This window comes from Bos taurus, chromosome 17 (assembly GCF_002263795.3).
Source record: "Bos taurus isolate L1 Dominette 01449 registration number 42190680 breed Hereford chromosome 17, ARS-UCD2.0, whole genome shotgun sequence".
In the NCBI taxonomy this organism is placed as follows: Eukaryota; Metazoa; Chordata; class Mammalia; order Artiodactyla; family Bovidae; genus Bos; species Bos taurus.
This window is the reverse complement of record NC_037344.1, coordinates 52,050,272-52,061,336: the sequence shown is the minus strand read 5'-3', so window position 1 is coordinate 52,061,336 and position 11,065 is coordinate 52,050,272. Positions and strand designations below refer to the sequence as shown.

At 44.3% G+C, this 11,065-nt stretch overlaps 1 protein-coding gene across 2 annotated transcripts; it reads right to left on the bottom strand.

Moving 5' to 3' along the window:
• Positions 1 to 106: 106 nt before the first annotated feature.
• EIF2B1 (eukaryotic translation initiation factor 2B subunit alpha) lies at positions 107 to 11,051 on the bottom strand. 2 transcript variants are annotated; one of them, XM_059875992.1, is made up of 9 exons: positions 10,917 to 11,051; positions 9,940 to 10,041; positions 8,171 to 8,307; positions 7,922 to 8,038; positions 5,787 to 5,903; positions 5,100 to 5,164; positions 3,757 to 3,832; positions 1,702 to 1,827; positions 107 to 1,022 (listed from the first exon to the last, which is right to left on the bottom strand). In XM_059875992.1, exons 1-9 carry the CDS (start codon positions 10,927 to 10,929, stop codon positions 858 to 860), a joined length of 918 nt encoding a protein of 305 aa, XP_059731975.1. In that variant the 5' UTR covers positions 10,930 to 11,051; the 3' UTR covers positions 107 to 857. The 2 variants fall into 2 exon arrangements, with proteins under 2 accessions (XP_059731975.1, NP_001069211.1); NM_001075743.1 differs by having other exon boundaries at positions 110 to 1,022; positions 5,100 to 5,168; positions 5,791 to 5,903; positions 10,917 to 11,022.
• Between the last annotated feature and the right edge of the window lie 14 nt (positions 11,052 to 11,065).

The following is an 11,065-nucleotide window of genomic DNA, read 5'->3' as shown; positions in this document are numbered from 1 at the left end:
TACATGAAGGTGGCTGCCTAGTGTCTTTACCAAGGTGGACAGCACATCTAGTGTCAGAGCCCTCTGGCTGGGCCAGGGTCAGCTTGAAGTGCAATGCGACGCCGTATCAAAATCTTTCATGTAATTTATTTGAAAAGATGCTGAGTTTGTTCCCAAGAACGATTTTAAAAAGCTGTTCAGGACCCAAATATGTTTCAAGTCACATCTTTTCCCAGATATAGAATTTTAAGTTTGCAAATATTCTGGAAGGCATCTTCGTAACTGATGAGCCGTGCAGGATACTCTGGCCAAAGAGGCCATTAATACCTGTTCTTGGGTTCTTGAAATAGTTTCCACTCTCTTTGCCTTGATTCTTTTGTGGAGATGACAGCCCTCAGCTCGTATTCACCGCTGGGAGCCTGATTCATTGAGCGTTGCCTGCCTTTTTCATCCAGCACTGTGTGGAGCCTGGTCTTGGGCAGCTGCTGGTTACTGGATGGGCACCTGGCTGTAGTTTGGACCACTGCCCTCTTGGGCCTGCTTGTCTTTCATGGATGCTTTTGGCAAATCAGTCTGGAATGTGGGGGAGGTGAAGGGAGGGAGAGTGGGTACATCTTCATCCATCAGTCAAACAGCCAATAATCTTATTGGAAGTGTCTGCAAACACCATAAGAGCACAATTTAGGTTGGGCTTTAGGGGAACCATGAATGCATTTTAGATGGGACTGAAATGAATAAAAAATTTCCCAAGAGTTAGGATTTTAAGTCCTTAGTCCATAAAACTTCAGAAAAAACAATTTGGTTTTGGCCTGGCTCACTAAGGGGCCAAGAGACTTCTCCCCATATCCGACGTCCACCAGCAGGAAAGGACCCGGTGTTTACAGGTAGAGCTTGATGAGTTCGTCGCTGACAGCTGAGGGCGTCAGCACCCCCAGGTCTGTAAACAGCAGCGTGATTAAGGAAGGGGAGGTGTAGTCGACCCACGGGTGCTCCTCTCTGAGGTCCTGTCCAGTCTGTACAGACTTCAGAGTATCCGCCTTGTACTGAGGAGACAGGAAACCAACGTTAGTCTGCCCCATAGACTGAGGGCTCTGAACTGGTGAGGCCTTGGCCTGAGCAACTGAGGTGCTCCTGCCTGAAAGTGCCCTCTGGAAACGGGGAGGCCAACTGTGTTGCACACTGCCCAGGGGACCAAGTGTGGCTTGGGTCAGCCAGGTCATTACAGAAAACCTTAAGCCATGTGTCCCCTCATGAGTGAGTTGGGGTAACCCCTCGAGACCTCTCAAGACAACTGTTTAGAGCATTTATAGAAAGCTAAGTGCCAGGCGCTGTGCTACATTCCACAGATTATCTCTGGAGCATCACAAGCCCTGTACAGATAAGTGAAGTTCATAAACCTTACGGTGAGAGGACCTGCCTAAGATCACATGGTTAACGTGATGGAGATGGCAGGTGAGCCCAGAGAGCTGACCCAAAGCTTCATTACCTACCAACTTTCCCTGCCTGCTTGGCCTGTTATCTAGTGCTTAAGTGAGAGACAAAAGACTGAAATTCTGGGGACAAGTTAGACTGTTCAATAACCACCAATTTATCTGTGTATCCTGTATATGAGAAAAAATAGCAATGTGAAATGAAAAACTTATTGGAACATTCTTAGCACTGCATTTTTCCAAAGGTTTCAGTTTAGACTCAAATACCCCTTATAATATGTAAAACTCTTGCCTTAAACTTATCTGGGACATCTTGCTGGTTTAGTGGGAAGAGTCGTACAAACTTGAAACTTTCTGCAACAACATAAAATGGCTTGTTCTGTGCTTTGGCGCACACGGCCATCTGGTTAGTTCCAATCTGGGAAGTCAGAGAACAGTGGAGAAAGGTGAGATCTTATAGCACACCTGTAGTGGAAGCAACAGAAAATCTATGAGTGAATGTAATATATGTACTTCTGGCTTTGGAATTAAAGAAGATCTTTAAAAAAAGAAAGCAACAGCTATTTCTCCAAAGATCTACAAATGGCCAATAAACACATGAAAAGATGCTCAAGAGTCTTAGTCATTACAGAAACACAAGTCAAAACCACAGTTAGATACTGCGTCACACCCACTAGGATTGTTCAGTCGCTTAGTCCTGTCCGACTCTGTCTCCTAGTTTGCTCAAACTCATGTCCATTGAGTTGGTGATGCCATCCAACCATCTCATCCTCCACTGTCCCCTTCTCCTCCTGCCCTCAATCTTTCCCAGCATCAGGGGCTTTTCCAATGAGTGGGCTCTACCCATCAGGTGGCCAAAGTATTGGAGCTTCGGCATCAATCCTTCCAATTAATATTCAGAGTTGATTTCCTTTAGGATTGACTGGTTTGATCTTGCTGTCCAAGGGACTCTCGAGTATTCTCCAGCACCACAGTTTGAAAGCATCAGTTCTTTGGTACTCAACCTCCTTTGTGGTCCCAACTCACATCTGTACATGACTACTGGAAAAACCACAGCTTTGACTATATGGACCTTTGTCAGCAAAGGGATGTCTCTGCTTTTTAATATGCTGTCTACATTTGTCATAGCTTTTCTTCCAAGAGCAAGTGTCTCTTAATTTTGTGGCTACAAGTCACCATCTGCAGTGATTTTGGAGCCCAAGAAAATAAAATCTGTCACTGTTTCCACTTTTTCCCAATCTATTTGCCATGAAGTGATGAGACCAGATGCCATGATCTTAATTTTTTGAATGCTGAGTTTCAAGCTAGGATGATTATAATTTAAAAAAAAACAAACCCCAAAACAAGTATTGGCAAGGATATAGAGAAACTTGGAATCCTTATGTGTTTCTGATGGGAATGTAACATGATGCAGCTGCTGGGGAAAACAGTTTGGCAGTTCATCAAAAAGCTAAACACAGAAATACCATGTGACCCAGCAATTCCACTCTTAAGTATATACGCCAAAGAATCGAAAACAGAAACTCAAATAAGTAATTGTACACCTGTGTTGTCAGCAGCATTAGTCACAACAGTCAAAAGGTATTCATCAACAGCTGAATGGATAGACACCTCTGGTCCAACCATTCATTGGTACATCATGCAGCCATAAAAAGGAATGAAGCACGGACACCTGTACAGTAAGGTGAGCTTTGAAAACATGCCAAGTTTTGAGTTTTTGAAATAAACTCAAAAAAGAGACAGATACTGTGTGATTCCACTTACATAAGGTACCTAGAATGGGGAAAAATCATGGAGACAGAAAATAGCTTAGGGGATGGGAGAGAGAAAAAGAGTTTTGTGACAGTTCTTTTGGGTGATGGACAAGTTTTGAAGACAGTGGTTATGGCTGCACCATAATGTGGGATGTAATTCATGACACCGAACTGTACACTTAAAAATGATTATGATGGCAAACTTTACGTTGTACATACTTTATCAAACACAACAGACTATCAGGAAGTCTTTCCATGTGAAGCAACAGATAAATTTTAAATATATTGATGTCAAATATGCTCCATTAAAAAGAAAAAACCCAATTCCAAGTAAAGCATGTTTTGAATAAGTATAAATACTTTCTCCTGATCTACACAGATCAATCTCCAAAGCAGAAAGAAATCTGACCAGAATCTGACTGACCCCACTGCAGTGGCTCAGGAACTGGGAAACCACTGGTTGCAATGGTGGAATCCTGAAGCTAAGCAGGGTTAGAGGAATGAACCATGATACACAATGCGGTTGGGTGCCTGAGATTATTAGTGCAGCCCCATGCCCTGAGCAAGGACCTGTGGAGAACTGATGCTCCTACCTTGTTAATGATTCCTCCGTTTTCAACAACTCCTTCAGCACCAACTATGACAAGATCCACTTTCTCCATGATGTAGCTACAGAAATGAAAAACAAATTTTTAATGCTCCTTTTCTTTGGTCTTGCAACATCACCTGCAAAGATTAATACTCCCATTTTCAGCAAAGTATGTTCCTCTCATAACTTTCTTCCAAAGAGCACTGAACACCCGAGACAGCCCCTGGCACTGTTACTGGTTCTGCTACAGGGGCACCAAGACCCATTTTGATGACACTGCGATAAGGTGTAGAACTCATGCTGCCACCCAGTAGGCACATGCTTACATGTGTAGCTGAAGCAAGGATTTCATGACCCAGCATTTATCTTTACTACATGTGGCACACTATTTTTTGTTCTACATCAACACGAACAAAACAAAAATTTAAAAACCTGATGTGATCTGAAGTCGGAAAAAAATGTTACGCCATTCAAGAATTTTACAGGTAGGGTGGGGGCCAATTTACCTTTTAAAACAAGCAATTACTAGAATCCTTCAAAATGTTTACTCCCCCCCATATTTTTTGGCCACAGTGCGCAGCATGCAGGATCTCAGTTCCCAGACCAGGGACTGAACCCATACTCATGCAGTGAAATCACAGAATTTTAACCATTGGACTGCCAGCAAAGTCCCCAAAATATTTACTCTTAAACACATCTTAATTTCCTTAATCATCCTTCTGTGTGTTTTCTTCCCAAGGGATTGTTATTTCTGTTTTCTCTTATGAGCCACACTGCCAATCCATGGAGCATGTCACCTCAGCTTTAGGAGTGAAGTTGTACACAGGAGATGAAAAATTCTGGAGTGCCACTGACGACAACCCGTGTCTTTAGATGAAGAGAGAGCACTGATTACGAATGCTAACCCAGTCACTGCACCTTGCTCTTAAAATGCACCATGAGGGGCTTCCCTGGTGGTCCTGTGGCTAAGATTCTGCATTCCCAATGCAGGGGGTCTGGGTTCCATCGCTGGTCGGGGAACTAGATCCCACATGCTGCAATTAAAGATCCTGCATGCCATAACTTAGACCTGACATAGCCAAATAAATTTTTTTTTTTTAAACGCACCATGATGCCATGTATCCAGCTCTCCCCAGCATCTTACAGCCCTGTCTCGTGTGTACACCATCCAGTTCTTATCATGAACACTTGCTGGTTTAGTGCTGCTGTCAATTAGAAGGCAGGACGCTGCCCACTCTTGTTTTATGAATGAGACTGGAACCCTCCATCTAGAAACCCTGCTCCAAGCCAACCCTGGGAGTGGGCGGGTGAGGAAACGTAATTGTGATGGGGGAGCCGGGTGCTTACCCAACTGCAGCATCAAGGACCACAGTGACAGGGACGTTGAGGTGGCAGAGGGCTTTGGCCATCTTCTTACTGAAAGTGACATTTTGAGAATGTTAGAAAAAGTTCAAGAAAGTCCCTATCACAGAGACTGGTGAGTCACTTAATTTGGACAATGATATTAGCTAGAAACTCAGTTAATTTTTTTTTTTTTTAATGAGGACCATATTTTACCCATTCTCCCTGCATTGGAAGCATGGGGTCTTAACTACTGGACTGCCAGGGAAGTCCCCTCAGTTAATGGACTAAGGGGATGATCCCAAGATTCTGGACTAAGGAAGCATTTGGGTTCTTTAAAAGTATGTATTTTAGGAAAACTGTGCTCTTGGGGCTGTGCAAGGATATGTAAATTCAGGGAAAAAAAGGGTTTTATTATGTTCTGGATACATAAGAAATGTAACTATCTATTCCTTGATATAAACCTTTCAGTTTATATCTGATTTAAGTACTAAATAAAACCCCTAGACGCTATACTGTGACCTACTCCAAATTCATGGTGATTTTTCTTCCAGGAGCAGGGACGGGCAGTGTGAAAGGCGATGCTGATTGACAGAAAATTGGGGACTTCGTCTGGCTGCTTTTACAATGGAGTCTCATCCTCAGTTTGCTCATTAAAGGGACTGCTGGGCACATGACCACAGGGAAAGATACTTGCCCTGATAAGTCAGGCTGTGACTCCGTAATGTACACACTGAAACGCTTCTTGGCTGCCACGGCAGCTTCCAAGACTCTCAGGACCACTCTGGAGTAGGCGTGTGTTAATATTCTCTGTGGGTAGAGAAAGCGCTGTCAAAAGTGCAAGCTTCCAACGATCACTCAGACTCTCTGCCACTCCAGTGTGTGTTCCTGATACCCTAAAGCTTCTCTGTATGCTTTCGCACAAATCAACTGTAATCAGAAAGCAGATCCCTGACAATACAGTGAGTTTAAGCTCATATATTGATACTTTTTGTTTTTGCCACACAGTGCTGCATGCGAGATCATAGTTCCCCAACCAGGGATCAAACCCTTGCCCCTTGCAAGGAAGCCTGCAGTCTTAACCACTGGATGGTCAGGGAAGTCCCTATTGATACAATCTGAAAAAGTTTTCTGCCAGAGGAATATATCATGGGTCTCCTCTTTTCATAGCAAGCACAGAAGTGGCATCTCCATGTGGTGTTACTCAGATACAAAAGCCTTTCTGTCTGAAGGCTGTTAGGTTCCTTTGGGTTGGTTTCCCTAATTCCAAGACCTAGTCTGCACACCTGGGCCTTCAAACACCGGGCAGCTGGCATAAAGGGCTGGTGGGGCCAGCAGCGGAGCACGAAGGCTGACCTCCGGCTGTTGTCACATGGGGCCCACTGCTGCTGGATCATCTGATTTTTCTAGAGGAGCTAAAATCCAGTATTTCAATGTTGACTCATTTTTTAAAACTTTTATACAGTTTGGGGTAAAACCCAACTGTGGACTGGACACAATTTGTAGATACTTAGATGGAATCAAGATGTTCTAAGGAATAGAGTGCAGAGGACAGAGTAAAGCAAGGTGGAGGGACCAGCTCCCTGGCTCCTTTCTGGGTCTTGCCTGAGAGCTTATTAGAAATACAGGTTCTCAGGCCCCATCCATCTCACTGAACCAGAATGTGCATTTTAATTTATATTTACATATTTATATTAATATTAAAAAAAATTTTTTGGCCATGCTGCATGGCAAGGGAGCATCCTAGTTCTCTGACCAGGGATCGAAACCATGCCCCCTGCATTGGAAGTGCAAAGTTTTCACCCCTGGACTGCCAAAGAAGTCCCAGAATATGCACTTTAAAATATCTCCAGGTGGGTCACCTGCATGCTTGAATTTAAGCCACTCTGCTCATAATTTACCCTAAACAGCACTGATGCAGGTGGTTACTACACATTAAACTCCATGAGGTGAACGAACCCTTTCGTGCAACTGCTGGGAAGGAGGAGGCCTCGGCGAGAAGCAGTCACCAGCTTGCCTCCACCTGGTCTCAGAATGGCTTTGTTTGAAGCTGGCTTTTGTACCAGTGCCAGCTGCATCTATTACGTCATTTATTTAATAACATAATTCAGAGGCTGGGAAGGGAGTAATAAAACAGAGGACAAGATTTCAGAGTCCAGATGCAAGTAAATACTTTTACAGTCGGTGGAGGCCTAGTTGGCAGAAAGGATGTGTGCTGGCAAAGAGATGTCATAAAAGTTTTATGACCCCTTTGCTGGAAGACTGACTTAATGTGCTGCTCCTGTCTTTCCTCACTTAGGTTATCAACACCTGGCAGCTTTGCATCTCCGTGACAGCATTTGGAATGAAGATGAAAAAATCTCAGTCCAGTGCTAACCTTCAGCAGGAAGAGAGTCAGGATAAACCAGTGACAAGAGCTGTGCTGACTTAATTCAGATCAGTTTAGTACATATCCAGTAAGAAAAAGCACTTCTTTAGTAAGACAGCTTTTCAAATCGAGAATCATCCATGCTGTCCCAGGGTTTTCCTCTGCCTCTTTAAAACGACAACCACCTATGATATAACATCTACTTTTAGACACTGCTTAGTGTGTGCCAGGCATAGTGCAGAGTCCTTACACACACCATCTCATTAATCCTTACAGCAGCCCTATGAGGTAAGTACTATAATTACCCTTATTTGAAAAGATGAGAAAAGTACAGCACAGAGAGCTTAAGTAACTTGTCCAAGATCACACAGCAAGTAAGTGGCAGAGGCGGGATTTTACCCAGGAGTCTGATGCCAAAGTCCTTGCTCCCGATCACCACCCACGATCATGACGTACTCACCGCCCCATCTTTGATGAAAGTATGGCACAGATCTGCAATTTTATTTCTTGACAGTGATATTCTCCTGAGGAAAATCTCTCCCCGCTCAATCATGATCTTTTTACATTTGGAGTAATCCTAGGGGGAAAAAAAAAGAGCAACATGAGGGGAACGGGAGGATCCAGGGGAAGGGGAGGATCCAGGTCAAGCTGAGAATACTTGTGGCCAAACACAGAAGCAGAGTGGTGACCGGGGGAGGGCAGGGCTTACAGAGTATTCCAGGGAGGTCAGGCTGATGAAACGCAGGAAGAGCTCCCCGCCCGACGACACGGCCACAGAAGAGTCCACGCCACACAGGGTTTCTATGGCACTGGTGAGATTCGCCCTCAGGCCCTGGATTGTCTCCCCTGGAATGATCACATGAGCAACATGATGTTCATTTCAGTATCACAGCCCCTTGATGGGTCTGCGATTTATTCATTCATTCATTCAGCCAGTGTGGACTGGGTGTAGGCTGTAGCCAGGCTGTCTGATGGCTCAGCAGATAAAGAATCCGCCTGCAACGCAGGAGATGTGGGTTTGATCCCTGGGTCAGGAAGATCCCCTGGAGAAGGAAATGGCAACTCACTCGAGTACTCTTGCCTGGGAAATTCCATGGACAGAGGAGCCTGGTGGGCTATGGTCCATGGGGTCACAAAGAGTAGGACACGACTGAAGCTACTGAGCACACACACTTCCTAGATGCCAGAGATAACATCAGTAAACATGCCCAGCCCCTGTTCTGATGGAACTGCCTTTCTTTCCCTTTTCTCTTTTTCTTCTTGCTTGTGCTGCCTGGCTTGCGGATCTCAGTTCCCCTGATTCCCTCGGCAGTGAAGTGCAGAGTCCTGATCACTGGACTGCCAGGGAATTTCCAGGACTCTCTTTCTACTGGGAGAGGTAGACAGTAAATAAGCACACAAAGAAATAAACAAGTTATTCAGACTGAATTGAGGACAGAAAAAAGCAGAATGATGAAAAAGGTGGGACTACTTCAGACAGAGTTAGCAGGGAATGGTCTCTTGGAATCTGGGCCTTTTAAACAGAGACCCGAGTAAGAAAGTATCCAGCTGAGTAAAGATGCAGTGGGCAAAGTCTCAGATGCAGACTATACCAACGCAAAGGCCCCAAGATGGGAATAAAATTGGTATGAGAAAGGCCAGAGTGATGCACAGTTCAGCGAGGGACAGCATGGAAGGAAATTAAGTAGTGACAGAAGAGGTCTGCAGGCTGCTGCAGATAAGGCTTAGATGTTTGGATATTAGTATAAGTATGATGGGAAGATGCTGGAGGTCGTCTTAGAGACATGCATCTCTAGGTCAGCCCTTTAAATTAAAGAATATTATTTTTATTATTATTTTGTTTATACCCAGAAGTTTACATTTGGGATGACTGAATTCGCAATGCTCACAATGATATTAAAGCTAGAATTTATACTAGAACATTCTCTATAGCAACTGCAAAGAATCTGTCACAAGACAGAAGCTCAATAAACACTTGTAAAGCTGAATGATGGCTGTAATTTAAGCTTCACAGTTAACCTGGCATAATATGGTCCTTCTTGATTCAAAGTACATTTCAGGGGCTTCCCTGGCAGTCCAGTGGTTAAAGACTTCACCTTCCAATGCAGGGGGTGCTGGTTATCAAACAGCTCCCTGGTTGGGAAGCAAAGATCCCATATGCCACACAGCCAAAAAACCAACACATAAAACAGAAGCAACATGATAACAAATAAAGACTTTTTAAAAAATGGTTCACGTTAAAAAAAAAAAAAAAAAACTTAAGAAAAAAACAAAATATATTTCATTTGTGAGAAGAGACCCATTGGATCCTAACTTGAGGGCTCTCTCCACGTTTAAAGGACTGAAATGAAGGGAGAAACTGAGCTTGAGGCTGTATTACCTTATATCAGCACACATCCATCTCTCACTTTCTACAATTTTAACAGTTACAAGCAGACTTTCCTAACACCTGGAGCAATGGAGGCGGACCCCTTTTACCTGTATCTCTTCTCAAGTACTCCAGTAAAGTCCGGATGGCAGCTACTGCTGAGGCCATGTCAGGATCTTCTTTTATCTGAGACTTAAAGTATTCGATTAACTCTGGGAAGGGAGAAAAAATTGATTCAGCGAATTCATTTAGCAGGAGAGACAACCACAGAGCTTATCAATGACTGCTCACTTTAAAAAGCAAACTAATTTAAAAAATAGTTCCTTTGCAGGGTGTTTGGCTTCAGGGACACGAAAATGTTGATGGGAATAGAGATGACATCACTTTACTATTTGCAAGCTCTTTCTCATTTTGAAAAATCTAGCCCATGTAATATGAAATAAAATTTAAGCCCCACCAAATGATAGTGAAAGGTCATTCTCACCCTTACTCTTGACCGCAAGTCTGCAAAAAATCCCAGAGCCAACCTGCCTACTGATTTCTCCTGCACCCCTCCAGACAGTCTATGCCAAGTCAAGCCTATTCACCTACCTACATACACCTACATATGTATGTGATGTAGAAGTCTACTCTGCTTTTTTACATGAAAAGTACTATATACATATTAGTTTGCCCTTGTTCTTCACTTAATAAAACACCTTGATAACCACTCAAGACAGGCACATCAAATACGCCTTTCTTTTGATTCTGGTACCATATTCAACAGGGCAGGTTCAGGGAGTCTTACTCATACTTCACATATGAAGAAATCAAGACTTCGAAGACCCGCACATTCGTCCGAAATCTCACGTTTTTGGAGGGCACTGGAAAGCGTGGGCAGAAGGTATGTCTGGGATACACCCAAGACCCATTCCCTGGATACATGAGCAGCGAGAGGGTTTTAGTTGTGACTAGAGGGACCACATCCGACCAAACAGCCTGAGCTTGAAAACTGACCGCGCCCGGAGCCCAGTCTGGGCATGTGAGGTGGAGGGACCCCTGCGCGGCTCCGCCCTAGGCCCAGCAGGCCCAACACGTCCCGATTTACCCGTGTTGTCCATGGTGCACTCTGGACCGCGGAGCCTGAGAGGCCCAGAGCAGCACAAGACGCCTGGACCGGTCCCGCCGCCGCGCGGACTCAGCACCACACTGACTGACAGCGCGCAGCCACGCTCTACACTCCACTTCCGGCGCCTT

Coding starts and splice junctions, on each gene's coding strand:
- EIF2B1 (XM_059875992.1), bottom strand. Junction 8,308..9,939: donor GTACTTGAGAAGAGATACAG/GTAAAAGGGGTC, acceptor TGATCATTCCAG/GGGAGACAATCCAGGGCCTG. Junction 8,039..8,170: donor TGACCTCCCTGGAATACTCT/GTAAGCCCTGCC, acceptor TTTTCCCCCTAG/GATTACTCCAAATGTAAAAA.